Source organism: Heterodontus francisci, chromosome 6, assembly GCF_036365525.1.
Source record: "Heterodontus francisci isolate sHetFra1 chromosome 6, sHetFra1.hap1, whole genome shotgun sequence".
In the NCBI taxonomy this organism is placed as follows: Eukaryota; Metazoa; Chordata; class Chondrichthyes; order Heterodontiformes; family Heterodontidae; genus Heterodontus; species Heterodontus francisci.
Genome location: NC_090376.1, coordinates 128,801,255 through 128,820,537, shown reverse-complemented (window position 1 = coordinate 128,820,537; position 19,283 = coordinate 128,801,255). Strand labels below are relative to the sequence as shown.

At 42.3% G+C, this 19,283-nt stretch overlaps 1 protein-coding gene across 5 annotated transcripts in view; it reads left to right on the top strand.

Annotated features, from left to right (window-relative positions):
• LOC137371530 (dachshund homolog 1-like) overlaps positions 1 to 19,283 on the top strand; it is a 494,797-nt gene that overhangs the window by 383,609 nt on the left and 91,905 nt on the right. For 4 of the 5 annotated variants that reach the window (XM_068034279.1, XM_068034281.1, XM_068034283.1 and 1 more), the window contains 2 exons: positions 6,025 to 6,160; positions 7,458 to 7,592. In XM_068034279.1, coding sequence (XP_067890380.1) covers positions 6,025 to 6,160; positions 7,458 to 7,592 — 271 coding nt within the window. The remainder of the gene's footprint in view (positions 1 to 6,024; positions 6,161 to 7,457; positions 7,593 to 19,283) is intronic. The other variant, XM_068034282.1, reaches the window with a different exon arrangement.

Sequence of the window (19,283 nt, the reverse complement as noted above, 5' to 3'; positions counted from 1 at the left end):
TTGACTGAGGGCAATGTCCCCCCAGATCAATTTTAACCTGTTCTTTTGAGCAAACAGCAAATGTACCTGCCAAAGACTGTTAAGGTCTTTCTTTACTTATGCAGATCGAGGTCAGATGGTATCATCGTACCCCGACTCTGATCTTAATTCTGGCCTGAGCTTGGAACTGATGGAAGGTCATTGGCCTGAAATGTTGTGCTGGAATTTCTGTTTGGGGTGAGGATTCTGATGTTGGGGTAATACACTGTACGGTTTTGGGAAAAGTCACCTGACACGATTTTTGGCGAGCTGGCCAATTAGTGGCCAGAGGGCATGCTCGCCATCCTTAATTGGCAGGCTCCCAAGACTGGGGGTCAGTGGGAAGCCCATCAGTGATGATACAGAGGTGCAGACCAAGTTAAAAAAAAACTTGATCACCACCCTAGGTTAGTCAATGTGGCACAAGACTAGAACCATCCTACTCTGCCAGAGCTACTTGCATCATTTGCAAGCCTTTTTTTCCCTTTTTATTATTGTCATGAGTTTTGTATTCATATTAAGTACTTCTAAAAATATTTAGATTAACAATGAGTTAGTCGTTGGACAAAGGAGCTCTGGGTGCAATTGGCAATTTGGGCTCAAATTGCACTCAAAATTGAGCTGGTTTCCCAATGTGAAGTTATGGTTCGGTGTTCGCCCAAACTCATTTGCATAATCACAAAAGAAAAACTTCCATGACCCAGTGCAATGGAGATCAATTCAATCTGGGGCGTGGGCAGATTTGTGGGCAGAGACAGCTTCCAGCACAGTGTTTTAAATCGATGTTAAAGACTGCGGAAACTTGATTTATGCTCTACATAACTTGTGTTTAAAATTTCTTTATCTTTTATACACGTTTGACCGATTTTCAGGCGAATTGCCGAACGGAAACTCCAGGCCCAATATGTTTTTGTTTTGATTCTGGATTTGCTGACTTCGCTCCTGCTCTATCGTGATTCGATGTGAAAGCACCTTTTGCTTTTGAAAGTGCCAGAGTGAGCTGTCACCCTTTGTCTAAGTGAGACGCATATACCGTATCATTCCGTCTGTGGGAATGTGTAGCTCTCCAGGGTGACTGGAAGTCATTGAAGAAACAAAAAGGCAGCTCCATGCTGGCACAGAAAATTGTGGCAGCTACAAACTGAATGATGGAGACAGCTGTGGCCTGAAAAAGAGCTATCCATGCGTGCCTTTCAACATCTGTCTGCAGTAGGCAGGCTTGTCAATGGTACAAGATACTAGGATATGCCTGCATCAAATACTTTGTGGGCAGTTTTGAACTGCACCTCCCCCCCCCCCCCCCCCCCCCGCCTCCCCCACAACAACACAATGGGCAGGAGAGGGCCGTGGGGAGAGTTAAAAATAAAAATTGGGTGAAATCATACCTCAACCCTTTGTGTTCGTGCTAACCCTATTTTTAGGGGGCAGGTTGCCTGCTGTGCAAGTGTCCGGCTCTCAAGAGGCAGGACACTTCATTATAATATTTAAATCTGGTAGCTACATTGCAGTTTGGGGCATGATTTCAATTTAACAGCTGCAGCATGTGTTCCCCAAGGCTTGGGAAATTCAGTAGCAAAAGGGAAGTGTGAGCAGCTGGATCCAGTAAGTGAGTGTTTTTTTAGAGCACTGCTTGTGGGCCAAGAGGGGTAGGAATGCTTTCCCCCAGTTCCTTCAAGAAAATCATCTGTTGCAGTTGGCCAAATCCCCCCCTCCCTGCCACTCCCCCCCCCCCCCCCCTTCACTGCCTCGTGATCTCAATCTCTCTTGGACCCTCTTCCCGCCCAATTGCTGGTCTGACTCCTCCACATCCACCCACCCCAGTCCCTGCACACACAACCCCTCACTTATCCTGGTTGCCGTGAACTGACCCCAGGGGTCCCTGGCTGTGGCCTTCTACTTCTGACTTTCCCTCCTGACAATCTATATGGCTGCTGGGTGGGAAATGAAGTATAAAAATTGTGATTAGGTCCTACCATTAATTTCATCAGGCTCTCTTTGTTCCTAGGATTTCAGTTCCGCCAACCCCCCACCCTTCCAACTAACATGGTCTCCTGCTCTCTCCTTGCCTCCCCATAAATACCATGGCCTTTGTTCCTTTTAAGGAAGTATTGCATTCTTTTTGGAGTCATGTCAGTGGGAGTTAGGGCTGGAGGGGTCCTGGGGACTGGGTTGAGGGGCTTTAATTTAAAGGATTTGCTTCCAATTAACAGATTGCTAATAGTGGACCTTAAGGTGCTTTTTGTAATTGCTCAGAGAGAACAATCTTCATGTGCAGCTTCTATATATTTACAATCAGTGGCCTCCATTGGCTGGGCTCTGCTTTTATATGGAACATGAAACTTGCTGTCCATATTTATGTCACTGAAACCATCTCCCTCAACTCAAAAGTAGAATTGTAAACTTGCATTCCTAAACATTGTGCTCCCTCAATGGATAGAATATCCGGCAGATCCTTTGGCATCTGCAGGTTTTTACACCTGAATTTCTTGGTCTTCACATCCAAATTTCTAATTTGTTCTGCCAGCAAGGGTGAAGCTCCACGCAGGAACACAAATTTATGAAGTGCGCTCTCTACAGTGTAAAAACATAACCGATTGGAAGCAGAGGAAATTATTTTGGTCTAAGTAGGTCTATTTTGATCTTCACAATCGAGGATGAGGATAATATACCAGACATTCCAGGGAAATTAATAATGAGTCAAGGACTGGAACTCATTAAAGTTGACGTAAGAAAGAAAACAGTATTAGAAAAATAATGGGAATAAAGACTGTAGAAGCAGATACATTAGGGACATTTAAGCGACTCTTGGATAGGTACATGGATGATAGTAGAATGAAGGGTAGGTAGTTAGTTTGATCTTAGAGTAGGTTAAAGGTTCGGCACAACATCGTGGGCCGAAGGGCCTGTACTGTGCTGTACTGTTCTATGTTCTATGTTCTAAAGACTGATAAATCCCAGGGCCTGATGGCTTCCACCCCATGGTTTTAAAGCAAGTAGGTGAGGAAATTGCAGATGCTTTAGCTTTAATCTCCCAAAGCTCTCTCAATTCAGGATTTGTCCCTTTAGATTGGAAAATTGCAAATGTAACTCCATTATTTAAGAAAGGTGAGAGGGAGAAACCAGGCAATTATAGACCTGTTAGTCTAGCATCTGTTGTGGGGAAGTTATTGGAATCCATAATTAAAGACAGTGATTGAGCAATTGCAGAAATTAGTGCTGATTAGAGAAAGACAATATGGATTTGTAAAGAGTAATGTCTAATTAACCTAATTAATTTTGTAGGAAGTAACTAAAGTAGTAGACAGGGATGTAGTCTATGGATGTAGTAGATATGGACTTCCTGGAGACATCCTATAAGGTCCCAAATAAGAGAATGTTAGGTAACATTAACGCTCATGGAATTGAAGGAGGAGAAATTTCTTTACTCAGAAGGTTGTGAAACTTTGGAATTCTGAGCTTCCACAGCCCAGGGTTGTCATTGAGTATGTTTAAAGCAGAGATTGACAGATTTCTAAATACCAATGACATAAAGGGATATAGGGATAGTGTGGGAAAAAGGTTTTACAGTGAATGATCAGTCATGATCGTATTGAATGGTGAAGCAGGTTCAAATGTTCTGAATGGCCTACTCCTGCTGCTATGTTCCTATGTAAATTATTGAGCTAGTCAGGAGATTGGTGAGTCAGTAGAAGACAGGGAGTGGGGATAATGTACTCATATTGGAAGGAAGTGACTAGTGCAGTCCCACAAGCATCTGTGCTGGGGCCTGAACTATTCACTATATTTATTAATGACTTAGATAATGCAGTAGAGAGCTATATATCTAAGTTTGCCAATAACACAAAGATTGGTTGTAGAATAAGTAGTGTAGATGGGAGCATAAAAGTACAAAGAGACATTGATTAAATGAGTGGGCAAAGCAGTGGCAGATGCTTTTCAATGCTGTTTATTGTGAGGTCATCCATTTTGGAACAAAAAAGGACAGATCTGAGTATTTTTAAAATAGTGAAAAGCTAGGAACAGTGAACATGCAAAGACATTTGGGCTGCATTTTACCAGCTCGTCACTGATCTCAGCGTTGAGCTTCAAAAATGGCAGGGCGCACACGCAATATTTACTCCGCAGGTCCGCCCCAATATTTAGCATGGTGGCTCATTTACATGGATGGGCTGGGTTCTCCATCCCCGGCAATGGCGTCCGGCACCACTGCACAGGCGCCGGCGCCATTTTAAAGGGCTTCAAGCCCTTCCATTGTACTCGAATTTTTAAACATATATACACGCAGGAACGCTGGCCACTGACCGTGATATGTGAGCAGGACAGCTGGCACAGCGAGGTAAGTATTTATTCCTTCATTAGCATCCATTGCAATATTTAAATTTCGGCCCCGTTGCTGAGCGGTTGTGGGGGCGCGGGCGGGGGGCTGGCCGCTACGAGGTCTCGCCACCACCAGTAATATGGGGTGAGCTCTTCCTGATATTGAGGCCTATGGCGCGTCTCTCCCGGAGACATTTTCCAGGCCCCCCCTGCCACGACCCCCGATGTTGGGGGGGCAGTAAAATTCAGCTCTTTTCGGGGTCCAGGTACAAAGACGACTAAAATCTAGTAGTCAGGTACAAAAAATAATCAAAAAAACTAATGGAATGTTAACCTTTATATCTAGAGAGCTTGAATATAAAGGAAGCTTTTCTACAGCTATACCAGGTCCTGGTTAGACCACACCTGTACTGTGTGGAGTTTTGGGAACTGCACCTTAGAAAGGACAATGTGACCTTGGAAGGAATGCAGCACAGATTCACCAGAATATTATCAGGGCTCCGAGGGTTAGATTATGTGTTGAGATTGCATAAACTTGACTCCTATTCCCTGTAATATAAAAGGTTATGGGTTGATTCTTTTGAGGTTTTTAGGATTTTGAAAGGAATTAATCAGGTAGATCGAGAGAAACTTTTTTTTCTGTTTGTGGGTGAGTCTAGGACAAGGGACATAACCTTAAAATCAGAGCCAGGCCATTGAGGAGAGAAGCTCTGAAACATTTCTTCATGCCAAGTGTGGTAGAAATGTGGAACTCTCTCCCACAAAAGGCATTAATTGCTAGCTCAATTAATTATTTTAAATCTGGGATCGATCGATTTTTGTCAGACATAAAAGGACTGGAGTGAAGGCAGGTGGATAGAATTAACATGCAGATCGGCCATAATGTTGAATGCTGGAACTGGCTTGAGGGGCTGAATGGCCTACTCCTGATCCCAAATTTGGGAGATGGGATGGGCAGAACAGGATGGAGTGAAGCCAGGTGGAGGCCCTGCTTACTATTGATCATATCAGTTGGGGTCTTTTCCCATCATAGTCGATAGGTTGATTGCTATGTTAGTGAAGAGGGGGGATGAAAGGCTATTTTGCTGACTCAGTCTCCAAGACTGCTGGATATTACTCCATTTCCAGGTAGAAAATGGAATATTACTCTTTCTGATTTAGCTATGTCCCAGCATGCACCACATGTTTCAATCACCTATTTGTTGAGGAGCAACCTGCACTTTCCAGAGGGGGAGGGATCTTATGCTATTTTGCCCTCATCACTGATATTATAGCTGTAATTGGTACAAAGTAGCTCTTTGTGACAATAACAATTTAAATAGCATTTGGACACCAATGCATAGAAGTCGACCCATTGCAGAGTGTTCTACTTTGCCTACCCAGGGTCATGCAGAAACAGTAGTATTAATCCGCATTGTTGAAAGATGATGCCAGCTTCAAATTGACACCTGTCGTCCAACATCATTAGGTTCGAACCATTTAAATGACATTCACAAATAGCTTCAGATTTGATGTAATCTGAAACCTCTGATTGGGTTTAGTTCCTGACATGGGTCTTATTGTTTTTTTCTTGCTATTCTCTTGCATCAATCTCCCTGTTTCCAACCTTGCATTTTCTAGTTCTGATCGAGGGCTGTATGTATCATTCACCTTGTCCTTGTTTCAATCTTTTGCTGCTGTCTTTTGTAGGAGCGTGTTCCCGACAGTCCTTCACCTGCTCCATCCCTGGAAGATGGCCGCCGGCCAGGGAGTCATCCTTCTTCCCATCGGAGCAGCAGCGTGTCAAGTTCACCAGCTCGGACTGAGAGCTCTTCTGATAGAATCCGTGAGTTCCTCTACCAATACTTTCTGTACTAAACTTTTGATCTGTCTAATTTATTATAGAATATTTCAAATGCAGTTTGTGGGTTTACAGGGCAAAGACGAAGAAATATCAACACAGTAACAAAAAATGAATGAGATTACATATTCTGAAGCACAATATTCAGACACAATAGGATTAAAAATGAATACGCTGCAGTTGAACCTGAAAGACATGTTTTTTTTCCAATTTTCTATCTTCCTCCTCTCCTGAATCACTCATTGTTTTTGGAATGTGGCTCCATTGATGCTCGCAGCCCACCATTATCCAGCCCATTGTTAATTTGTACCCTTAGATATAAGGGAATGTATTTCCTTGCCTTCCCCAACTCTGATAGATAGGCACAGTGCACCTGCATTCCCCATGGAGCAAAGGTCAGGCAAATCTTCTCCCAAAATGTCAACAGGATTATAGAGAGAATAATAATTGTGCCTGATCCTCTCCTTATCAGATAAACTTGTGGATTTTCCACTGTGTAGATTCATAGAGCAGGAACCCTGTCTAATTCCTCCCCTCTGTGGTCTAGAGGTACTGAGCCAACTATAGCTCCCAAATTGTGGCTGCAGTGGAGAATTGGCGATTAAACCTGGAACCTTACAGTCTCAGTACCCCAGTGGGGACCTTCTCCACTGATTTAATTCTAACGGTCACTGAGTTCTTGCTGTATAATGAACAACGCAGTCTGGAAGTCATTTTCTGGAAGCAGGCTGCTAGGAATATATGAAGTAAGGCACCCACACGCTTGTAGAGGAGCAATATCAATAGATGGGACATCAGAATATTGTGCTTTGGAATTGGAGGTGGATACAGTGTTTCAATTAGGACACCTTTCAATGATATATAAAAAGAAAATATATATATATAATAATGTATTTTTATTCGACATTTCTGTTCAGCTGCTTTATGAATACTTGTGTTTGAATAGTGGGTCCCGATGACCCCATTGGGGCAATTGGCTTGGCCAGGATACTGAGCGCAAGAAATACAATGATTGCTAAATAGTTGCTTTGCTACCAATACCGACCCAACCTTTGTTACACTTCTGTACACCCAACAATACCATCAGCACCCACAGGCTGACAGAAATATGCTTGCAATTGTGTTTACTTTATTAAAACCTTAAATGCAAGGACTTGCTGATATCTACCCATTCTAAGCTAATAGTGCCAAACAGGGCCGAGAGATGAAAGTGTGTTACTGAAACTCCCTCGCTTTATATTGCATGGTTACTGAAGAATAAATTGTTTGCTTTAACTGATAGCTGTCCATCAGAATGGATTGTCAATTAACCAGACCCTGCTGGGGTTGTCCCCCACTATTCTACCTGGCCCCAAGGAAGGAGATCTGGCTTGTCATGATGGAGGCCATGAAGCCAAAAGACTGCACACTGAAAAAGGTAAAATATCCAGTACATCTGATGTGTGTTCCAGCACTCACCGCAGCAATTACTCAGGCAGGTTCTTCCACTGGTACTCAATGAGCAGTGGCTTATTTTCAACTTGTCACAGCACCAATAATCTGTTTTGTTATAAACTCCAGCAACAATTTTTATTGAACCACACCTGGTGGCACACAATTGAAGTTAAACTTTTTCCTGCACCTTTCAGCTTGAAAGGTACCTGCTCTGCTAATTACCAGCCTTAACTTTCTGCAGCCAGTTTCCTGGGCAATTAATGTGTAAATCCAGAACTTTTCTGAACAAAATAAGGTGGAGTGTGCGGCGTAAATTGACTAACAAGTTCTGGAGATTTGCACTTGTTGGCTGACTTTCTGCATGAACAAACCACCATTTTTACAGTAAGATTCAGGCCCGTTGTGATTCACCTCTAAATGATTCTCTTCAACAGAATGGAGCGATTCATTTAACATTCAGAGCATATTGTGCTTTCCAGGAAAGTGCTTGTTTAGGGAAGTAGACTCTATATTGAGTGGATACTGTCATTGAACCCAATCTAAGGAACAGAAACTCCATGGGCTAAGTATAATAAATATAGTAGTTAGTACCTTCCTATGTTCTTTTAGTTGCAAGTAATTTCATTGTCTTAATTATCTCATGTGTTTCCTATACCTTCAGACTGACTTTACCAAGGTTCAGATAACTCATTGTTCTAATAAAGGTCAAAGTGACAGAAAACAAAATGCTTTTTGGATAATGCTCTCCTCTCCTGAAAGTATTGAGCCCTGATGGGGAGCAGCTTCACTACTGTATGTTTTATCTACCACATGACCAAACGATCATTCTTCAATATGCGTTTTGGAAAAGTATTACAACACGGGAATCATCACAGCTGAACCAAATACAGTAATCATCTGATATCTGATTATGCAGCCACTCTTCAGTCTACTAAGCCTCCAATATGGCAGGCAGAAAACAGGCGCACATTTCCAGGCAGATGTGCTCTGCCCGTCATATTGGTGAAGGAAAAGAAATAGAGGTTCAAGGCCGTGCCTGAAATAGGCCCTTTGTATAAAAAAAGGGGCCCAAAGCCTTCTTGAGGCCTGCACTGCAAGATTGGTTTGCCCGGATACAGCTGGCATCAACTGCTCTCAGGAAAACCAGATCTGCTAACAAACACATACCTGAATGTGAAGGAAGAGAATTGCTCCACCCAGCCACATGTTTAAAGAATGCAGACCGTTGGTCACCCCTCATTTATCTTCGCCAACCCCCACCGACCTGGCCTCTGATTTCCCCACATGGCTCAGTTGGTGGCACTCTCACTTCTTAGTTAGAAGCTTGTGGGTTCAAGCTCCACTCCAGAGACTTGAGCACAAAAATCTAGGCTAACACTCCATTGCAGTCCTGAAGGAGTGCTGCACTGCTGGAGGTGCCATCTTTCAGATGAGATATTAAGCCGCAGCCCTGGCTGCTCTCAGGTGGATGTAAAAGATCCCATGGTACTATTTTGAGGAAGGGCAAAGGAGTTATCCCTAGTGAATATTTATCCCTCAATCAACATCACTAAAACAGGTTATCTGGTAATTAGAGAGATACAGCACTTAAACAGGCCCTTTGGCCCACTGAGTCTGTGCTGACCATCAACCACCCATTTATACTAATCCTACATTAATCCCATAATCCCTACCACATCCCCACCTTCCCTCAATTCTCCTACCACCTACCTACACTAGGGGCAATTTGCAATGGCCAATTTACCTATCAACCTGCAAGTCTTTGGCTGTGGGGGGAAACGGGAGCACCCGGCGGAAACCCACACGGTCGCAGGGAGAACTTGCAAACTCCGCACAGGCAGTACCCAGAACTGAACCCGGGTCGCTGGAGCTGTGAGGCTGCGGTGCTAACCACTGCACCACTGTGCCGCCCAATTATTACATTGCTGTTTGTGGGAGCTTGCTGTGTGCAAATTGGCTGCCACATTTCCTATATTACACCAGTGATTACACTTCAAAAAGTACTTAATTGGCTGTAAAGTGCTTTGGGGCTTCCTGTTCCCTGACCATAAGGTAATGGAAAGACCAAAGTCACTCCCAGGAATTATCAGTAGTAAACTAAGTAGAAAACATGAAATTATTCGTCATTCTTTGAGAATTAACAATATTTTTTTGCTGCCTAATGCAATGATAGTTCAAACAGATAAACGGCAATATTAAAACCTTGAGAATTAGCACTGGGCATATAGCATCCCAGTTCTGTAAAAGAATCATTTTCTCCCACCCACTGTAGAGGATCATAAATGCAACAATATGTAAGTCATTTTTATGAAGTGTTTGCGTAGAGCATCTTAAGTGAAATAAAATCATACGTGAACACTTAACCATAATGGTATTGCACATTATACCAATTAGGACTCTGTTCCTAAAAAGGTAATTAATTCTCAGCCAGTTGAATCCTTTAAACAGAAAGGGGATTGTGGGTTACAGAGATAGTAATAGATCTGTTTTATTCATGTGGGAGTTAGAAAGACGTGTGTTGGGATGAGAGAGCCCATGATCACCATCAATACTTATGGACTGTGCAGGGAAAAATGGGTTCGATGGGCTGAATGGCCTATTCTGATTCCAAGCTTTCTTGTGTTTATATGAATATTGCTGTGAGTGTTCACTAATTATATTCAGTACTGCAAATTACAACCTTTATGAGTGGAAAAACAGTGAAGATAAAATCCTATTTCTACATGTATAATTTCACTATGACATGACAAAGCAAGTCCTCAACTGCTTATTGAAATGTTTTTCAGTTGAAAACTTTCTCCAAGTATGAAATTTCATCCCGTCATGAGTTATGATAAATATCTCCACTTACAATCCTAGCCATAGCTCATTATCTTTTATCTGATTAGTCTCGCTTGTGGAGATACTTATCAAATAACATAGGAATGCAAAGAAAGTTGCATTCCAATGGTTGGACAAAAAGAGACCATGAACCACAATGCATTCTAGGTGTGTTTTCCCATGTACAAAACATCCTCTAATAAGATAGTCCCAGTGCTTGCAAGTTCTTTCAAAAAAATGTGTTTTCATGGTATAATCTTATTTCATTAGCTTGGGTATTTGCCAAAATGGTTGGCAGCCAAAGACAATGAAAAGTAAGCCATTCTTCAGCTACTCTGATCTTCCTGGCCATACTTCTGAAGGGTAATTTTAGTAGGTGAGAGTCCTGGCTTGCATTATTGCTAGATGGCAGCATGGGTCCCAAAATAGACCCTATAGTGTTATCTCTGACCCACAGTCCAATCATATGAGAATGCATGCCAGGAATAGAGCCTTGCAAAGTGAAATTGCCAGAACCAGAATCACAATCCCTTGGTATATACACCAGCTTATGTCTTGAACTATTTAGAATTTTAAATCTGTTCCACTCTGTAGATCGTAAAAGTAGCACATAATTCACGTTTTGTTTCAGCATCTCGATATCCAGCACAGTGTAGATCTCCACAAAGTTAAAGGGAACCAAACTAAGATTCCAGCATTAAACAGTTTTTTTTTTTCCTTTGCATACTCGGGTGAAGAGCAATGCTCCTCCCCTAAAATATTCCATTTGGTGGTGAGGGACGACAGGACACGGCCTTGCTATCACCTGATAGTTGGTAAGATGTGGAGAGAGAGGTTTAACTCCTAGCTTGAACTCAGTACCTTCCAGCCTGACAATCCAAATGTCAGGAAAACTGTGGGCTGTCCTTACGCATCACATCCTCTGCTTTTTATTGACTAGCAGTGAAAGCATGAGAGACTATGAGAAATCAGCTTGTCTGAATGACACCTGCATGCCAACACGAGAAGAAAAGAAGTACTGTCTTCAGTTACCTGAGTGACTGAGTCATTTAGCAACAGAGTTTCTGCCATAAACATTGATGCATTTGGAGAATAAAAAGGCACAGATCCAAAACTAAAAAAAAAAACAGGATTTTGTTTTGTTTTGGTAATTGTCTTAATGTGTCTCTGATTCTGAGGCCCACTTTCCAACATGACTGGCCAATGGGCAAACTCATGGTCTGATCCCAAGCAGTGTCAAACTTCCCAGGCATGAATCTCCCTGCTAATTTCCCTCAAACTTTACCTTTTCCTTGAACAGAAATGTTATCACTTTCAATTGCAGTCGTACTCTTGTTGCCTTGACTCACGCGGCACATGAACCACTATTTGAACCTACATTCCTCCTGATCTGGAAGCTGCAATTGAATACGGTTTGTAAATGGGTAGCAGTGGGTTGGCTCATTTTACATCCTTTGAAGTCAAAGGCTTGAAAAATTGGCAGAGTGTAAAATGGGTGGTCAAAAACCACAGCTACCCTTTCCTGCCCAATGGCATTAGTTCAAAGCAGCTCTAATTTATTATATAAACCTAATTGTCTTGGGTAAATGGTACAAATTTTTGAGTGGTCAGAACCCTATGCATATGATCCTTAGGTACTCTTTCTTACCTAGATCCCCTGAATCTTTTTGTGAATTTCAACAATTATGGCTGGAATTTTTCGTTGGACGGGAGGCCCTGCCTACCTGCCGAAAGGTGAGTGGCGAGCCCACCTCTGCCGGGCCTGGGGAGCCAGATCGGGATTTTTCACTCCCCAGGCCTTTAATTGGTCTTGGGCGGGACTTCTACCTCCTTCATGTAGGAGGTCCCGCCTAATAGAGCTGCTGGCCAATCAGTGGGCTGGCAGCTCTTAGTTCCAGCAGCGCCACCGGGAGCGGGGGCGACTGCTGGGACCACACCCAACCATTGCAAGCAAGGTGACAGACAGCCCTGGAAGACGGGTAAGTTTTTAGGGGCTCGCTGGAGAGAATCGGCTGGCGAGGCAAGGGGGGGTCGGTGAGGGGGGCAGGGGGGAGTGTTGTGCATTGGGGGCAGCTGGGGCTTCGGGGGTGACCTTCCGTGGGGCACAGGGTGCCTGATAAGGAGCCACCCACCCAGCCTGCCAGAAGGCCACCTGGGTTTACCAGACGGGGTTCTTGAGGCTTTGGCTGTCCGGCCGCAGGTAAAATATTTCCATTGCTTAAATAGCCCACTAATGATCATCGTCAAGGTTGCGCAAGAGTTTACCATTGAATGAGGTACCCAAGGTTCTTTTGGCACTCGTGGAACTATACCCCATCATTAGTCAAGATGGCCAACAAAAAGGGAGAACATGAAGGGAGAAAAAGAAAAACATAAGGGCTGGAATTTGATGAAAAAATATGATTAATGTGTGAATTGGCCAGCAACTTGTGGCGAGGAAGAGATACCCTATGACTTGTGAATCACTACAAGTTGCCAGACGATTTGCTCAGGGCTGCCTTTAACTTCACAAAAATGACATCTCGCACTTTACCTTCCCGTGGGTTTCATAAAGTTGCTGTATTTTCACATAAATTTTCCATTAAATGCACCACAGAAAATTGAGTCTAGTAATTAATGGTATAAGTGGTCTTTTAATGAGGTGTTAATTGTTAATGGCTGCCGATTCACCTCTCTGGCTCAAAAAGTGAACAATTAAAAGTGTGGTGTCTCATTCCTTCAGATAGCGAATTGTTGGAGATTTTAAAAATGCCAGATTTGGAAAAAAAAATTGAACAAAGTTCTTACTTTTCCTTTCTGTCTTAATCCAATCTTTTTTTCTCTATTTTTAGTTTAGTTTAGAGATACAGCACTGAAACAGGCCCTTCAGCCCACCGAGTCTGTGCCGACCATCAAGCACCCATTTATACTAATCCTACACTAATTCCATATTCTTACCACATCCCCACCTGTCCCTATATTTCCCTACCACCTACCTATACAAGGGGCAATTTATAATGGCCAATTAACCTATCAACCAGCAAGTCTTTGGCATGTGGGAGGAAACCGGAGCACCCGGAGGAAACCCACACAGACACAAGGAGAACTTGCAAACTCCACACAGGCAGTACCCAGAATTGAACCCAGGTTGCTTGAGCTGTGAGGCTGCGGTGCTAACCACTGCGCCACTGTGCCGATTTGACAGTAAATTCAGTCACTTTAATTCAACCTTCTTTTCAGTCCTTGCTCTATTTATTTTCCAATCTTCAAATTCTCCTTGGTTAAGGAGATATCCCATTGGTTCCATCATTTATTAAGGTTTTGGATGCCCTGTATCCCTCACCACCCTGTTAGCAGCTTGTACTTCCAGCGATTTACAGCGCAAAAATGTTTTGGGCTGAAGGATGCAGGAAAAAGTCTAACAGCATATGCCAAAATTTGCCTCAGTCCAGCTAAAGCTGGACCATTCTAATTTCCTTTTGCTGAACAGTTATGGGGAATCCATTAGGGTTTCCCGTTTGCCATCCATACACTCTTGACTGCTCTGCACATTAGTTACCATATAACCTAATTATAAAAATGGATATGGTTTGCACAATTCAGTGTAAGGTAATTGAAGTAATTCCCTGAGTAAACACCACATGAGTGAAAACATTGTTGCAGGATTTCATTAATTTCCTTCAGCCTCACAGCTAAATGATTATTCCAACATTTTCTTCTTGATAATAGTGCTAAGCATGTTTATAATTTAGAATAAATGAAACTATTTCAGCAGAAGTGTGTCTCTTTAAAAAGAAAACACATTTTTGTTTTTTTTCTAAGACAAAGATTAATTCATTCATGCAGAGGACTGCAAGAAAATTGCTTAGCAATTTACTGGGGATGAATTAATGAACAGATCTTCATCCAGCTCCCAGAGTTGCAATTTTCATAATAACCTCAGACCTCTTTTTGGCAGGTTGTTTAGGTTTTTTTTCTTTGGTTTGAAGGTTTTCATTAGTCTAATGAGTACTGTGGAAGGGCAAGCAGTTAGGACAACTTATAGTGGATTGCGATCATAACAAATGAGGCAATTTGAATATCATATATGGGTTTATGCAAAAGGTTGTACAACAGGATCTGGAGTTGACTAATACATTAGACCACCTAATAAATAAAGTAATCCGGATAAGAAGGTGTTAGTTTTGGATAAAATTAAATAATTTACACACAACTCTAAGGATATGACATATTGTTGTGTAGGAACATGGGAACTTAGGAGCAGGAGTAGGCCATTCAGCCCATCGAGCCTGCTCCGCCATTCAATACAATCATGGCTGATCATCCACTTCAGTGCCTTTTTTCCCTTTATGTCATTGGTATTTAGAAATTTTTCAATCTCTACTTTAAACATACTCAATGACTGAGCTTCCACAGCCCTCTGGGGTAGAGAATTCCAAAGATTCACAACCCTCTGAGTAAAGACATTTCTCCTCATCTCTGTCCTAAGTGCTTCCCCCTTATTTTGAAATTGTGTCCCTTGGTTCTAGACTCCCCAACCAGGGGAAGCGTCTTAGCTGCATCTCCCCTGTCTATCCCTTTAAGTATTTTGTAGGTTTCAATGAGATCACCTCTCATGCTTCAAAACTCTAGAGGATTTAGGCACAGTTTCCCCAATCTCGCTCCATAGTACAGTACCGCCATCCTGGGAACAAATCTGGTGAACCTTCATTGCAATCCCTCTATGGCAATAATATCCTTAAGGTAAGGGGACCAAAACTGCTCACAGTACACCAGGTGTGGTCTAACCAAGGTTCTACGCAATTAAAGCAAGACTTCACTACTCCTGTACTCAAATCCTCTTACGATAAAGGCTAACAGACAATTGTCTTCCTAATTGCTTGCTGCACCTGCATGTTAGCTTTCAGTGACTTATTGACGAGGGCACCCAGGCCCCCTTTGTACATCTACACTTTCTAATCTGTTACCATTTAAGAAATACTCTGCACATCTGTTCCTCCTACCAAAATGGATAACCTCTCATTTTTCCACATTATATTCCATCTGCCACGTTCTTACCCACTCACTAACACTGTCCAAATCCCCTTGCAGCCGCTTTGCATCTTCCTCACAACACACGTACCCACCTAGTTTTGTGTCATCTGCGAACTTGGAAATATTACATATGGTCCCCACATCCAAATCATTGATATATATTGTGAACAGCTGTGGCCCAAGTACTGAACCTTGTGGTACCCCACTAGTCACAGCCTGCCAATGCAAGAGTGGCCCTTTTATTCCTACTCTCTGTTGTCTACCTGTTAACCAATCCTTAATCAAGCCAGTATATTACCTCCTATCCCATGTGCTTTAATTTTTCTAACCAACCTCCTGTGGGGGACATTATCAAAAGCCTTCTGAAAATCCAAGTATGCTACATTCACCGACTCCCCTTTATCATTTCTGTCAGTGTAGTCTATGGTAACAGAGCATATTCTAGTTATGAGTTCCTCTGACCTTTTGTCCATTCATTCTAATACACTTAAACTAACCCTGGACACATAACTCGATTAAATTGGCAGATTATGGGTACCAAGGAGAGTCCAGTAGGTTAGTCATGAGGTGCACTCATACTTTGCTTGGTGATTTTATCAAAATGGTTCGAGTGTTTTTCCAGCTGACCTGCCAGTTAACTGCAAGCATCATAATTAGGCATTCTCAAAATGTTTTATTTTAGTAACTGGAGGTAAGTGTGCAGTACTTGTGATGTAAACAGAAAAAAGGCTCCATAACCTCCCACAGCTAAAGACTTGCAGGTTGATGGGTAAATTGGCCATTGTAAATTGCCCCTAGTGTAGGTAGGTGGTAGGAGAATGGTGGGGATGTGGTAGGGAATATGGGATTAATGTAGGATTAGTATAAATGGGTGGTTGTTGGTCGGCACAGACTCGGTGGCCAAAGGGCCTGTTTCAGTGCTGTATCTCTAAATAAATTAATTACTATTTGTGCAAAGGTTAAAAAAGAAACAGACCAGGAATTTGTCAGGGTTGTGCTGAGTTAACGAATCTCAGCCAGGGTGTTGGCAGAGGTCTTTCAGTTGGCTTCAGGCCCTCTCAGCCAGCAAGAGGCGGTGATGGTGGGCGGCGGGGGGTGTTGGGGAGGGGAGGGGAATCGACCAGGGTGCCTACTACTGACATAAAAGCAAAATATTGCAGATGTTGGAAATCTGAAATAAAAACAAATGACGCTGGAAATACTCAGCAGGTCTGGCAGCATCTGTGGAGAGAGAAGCAGAGTTAACGTTTCAGGTCAGTGAGCCTTCATCAGAACTGCTGAAAGGTCACAGACCCGAAACGTTAACTCTGCTTCTCTCTCCACAGATGCTGCCAGACCTTCTGAGTATTTCCAGCATTTTTTGTTTTTATGCCCACTACTGACCGCTGCCCTAGAACCCCTGCTGAAGTGTATGCAAAAATGACAGGTGAGCACTGGATCAGCCCACTCATCTTGTCAAGGCTAATGCATGAATGATGGTCATTTGAGGGAAGCTACAAGTGGGCGACCAATTCTTGTGGAAATGTAGACCAGTGAGGAATCAAAACCATTAGCAGAGGAGAGAAAGGGGGAACGCAAGTGGAGCAAATTAGTAAGAACAAAAACTTGAAAAGAAAATTGCTGGAAATATCAGATATTATCTGTGGCAACTTTCAGAGAACATATAATACCTGTACTCCATTAGTCTGACGGGGGCACTTCAGATATGGGAAATATGCTGTTTGCTTGGGGTTGGGCAGAGCTTGATACCAGACACAACAAAACTGAAACTTTGTACATCAGTATTCAGTGATTCTTCACTACACAATTCACTCTATAGTTAATGTGGCAGCTATAGCTGTGAGTATGGTGGCCTTGTGGTTATGGCACTGACGTAGCAATGCAGAGGTTGTGAATTTTGTGAATTTGAATTTGAATAAATTGGTCTTTTGCGGGCTAGCACCAGGAAATTACCATGAAACTGCCACACTGTCACAAAAAACACAAATGGTTCACCAGTGTCTTTCCGGAATGGGAGCTTGCCACCCCTAATAAGTCTGACCTACATGTGACTCTAGTCACACATTTTGCTATTCCTATTCTGTGTAGGGAATTGTAAATTAGACTGTCATAAAAATGGACTTCTGTTTGCAAGAAGCTTAAAAAAAGTTTCTATTGCATCCTTTGGAGATTTGGACCCTTGAGCTAAGTGCGTTTCATAAACCTTTGTAATATTATTTTTAGAGCATTTGATTGCCAGAAAACAGTTCCTAATGAAGATTTGTTGAAACATTTGTGTCAAAACTGCTTTTAGATTATAACTCTACAGGATGGATTAGTTCTACTTAATAAAGTATTTTATCATTGTTAAGTGGAACAAGAATATTTCTATTTAAATGTCATCAAATGGTTAGTTTTAGTGTAATTGATTATATTTGTAGTATGATATATATACTCTTTAAACAATGACAGAAGTTGTATGTTGCTTTCCTTTTGGAAGCTAATCAACAGTCTGAAGGAAATTTCCATATTGGAATCACAGATTTTTCAGATTTCAGGGTTGTGTCATATGTTATAACTTAGCCCTTTTGTCAAAGACTAAAAGTCTTTTGCCTTTCGTCCTTGGACGTTGGAATGGTAGTGGCCCTATGAGTGCTGCCAAGTGGAGAGAAGCATTTTCTGCATTGCAACCATTCTGTGGCATTACTTAGAAGTGACCAAATGCTTTTTGTATGGGATGGTAATCATGGAAACAGTTCAGGAAGGATGGTCTGGATTTTGAGTGGACTGTCTGGACTTATTTTGCTTTTTCTTTCCGCTAAATTTCTTCTCCAGTGCTGTTCCCTTCTTTCCTCAGTTGCAGGCATTGACTCCCTTGCTGTACTGTAGGACAGGTGGTAAATATTCATCCATCATCCCTAACCATGTGTCAGAAAACTGTTTGATTATGGAGAGATTAACAACTCAGCCTTGCGCAGTCGCCCAATCTATTATGGACTCGGAAAGGGTGACGACCATAAATCAGGGAGACATATGTGAGTTAACAGAAGTCATCTAGAATTGCACAGTGTAAAAGGAGGCCATTCAGTCCATTGTGCTTGGCCCAACACACTCAAAGACCCCGCTGAGTCCCATGCCCTTACCCTTTTCCTGTACCCATTACAATCATAGACTTGTCAATACTTTTTCTGTAAGATAAGTGATATTTTGCTTTTCTGCAGTTGAGAGTAGAATGTTCAAACACTGTAGCTATTAAACCTTGGAGTTTGCATTGAGTACCTGGTGTAAAAGAGCACGAGCAATGTTCAATCTAATCATGGTAGCGTAAACATATAGGGGATGAAATTCAGCCTTGGCAGGGACACAAAATTGGCGATTGTGTTCCAGTGGCCCATTTAACACCCTACTTGATTGTCCTGTCCATTAATGAAGTGCAGTCAATCTGATTTTCCTCCAATACAATCAACAAGAAGTCAGAGGGGTATTTACAGAGAAATAAGCTTTTGTACTGTGACATCTGAGAGTGTGGTGCAGTTTTTTTTTTCTCTTATGCCGCACTGAAACTTGAATTTCTCTAAGTGATATACTATACACATATCAGGCTCTGTTGCATGGGAGAATTAAAAATTGAGTCAAGCAGGAGATCAAGTGGAAAGATCTATTGCATCCATTTGAGGGGAGATGCAAAGTATCTCTCTTTATGTTTGTTTAATAATTTGTGACAAGGGTCAGAAGCTGCATTTGCATGGGCAAAGTTGAATCACTCCACATGACCCTTGGCATTACCACTTCTGGGTTGAATTTCTGTAAGCTTATGAAGCAGTTTTAATCTCAATTGTTCATCAGTATCTGCTTGATGCAA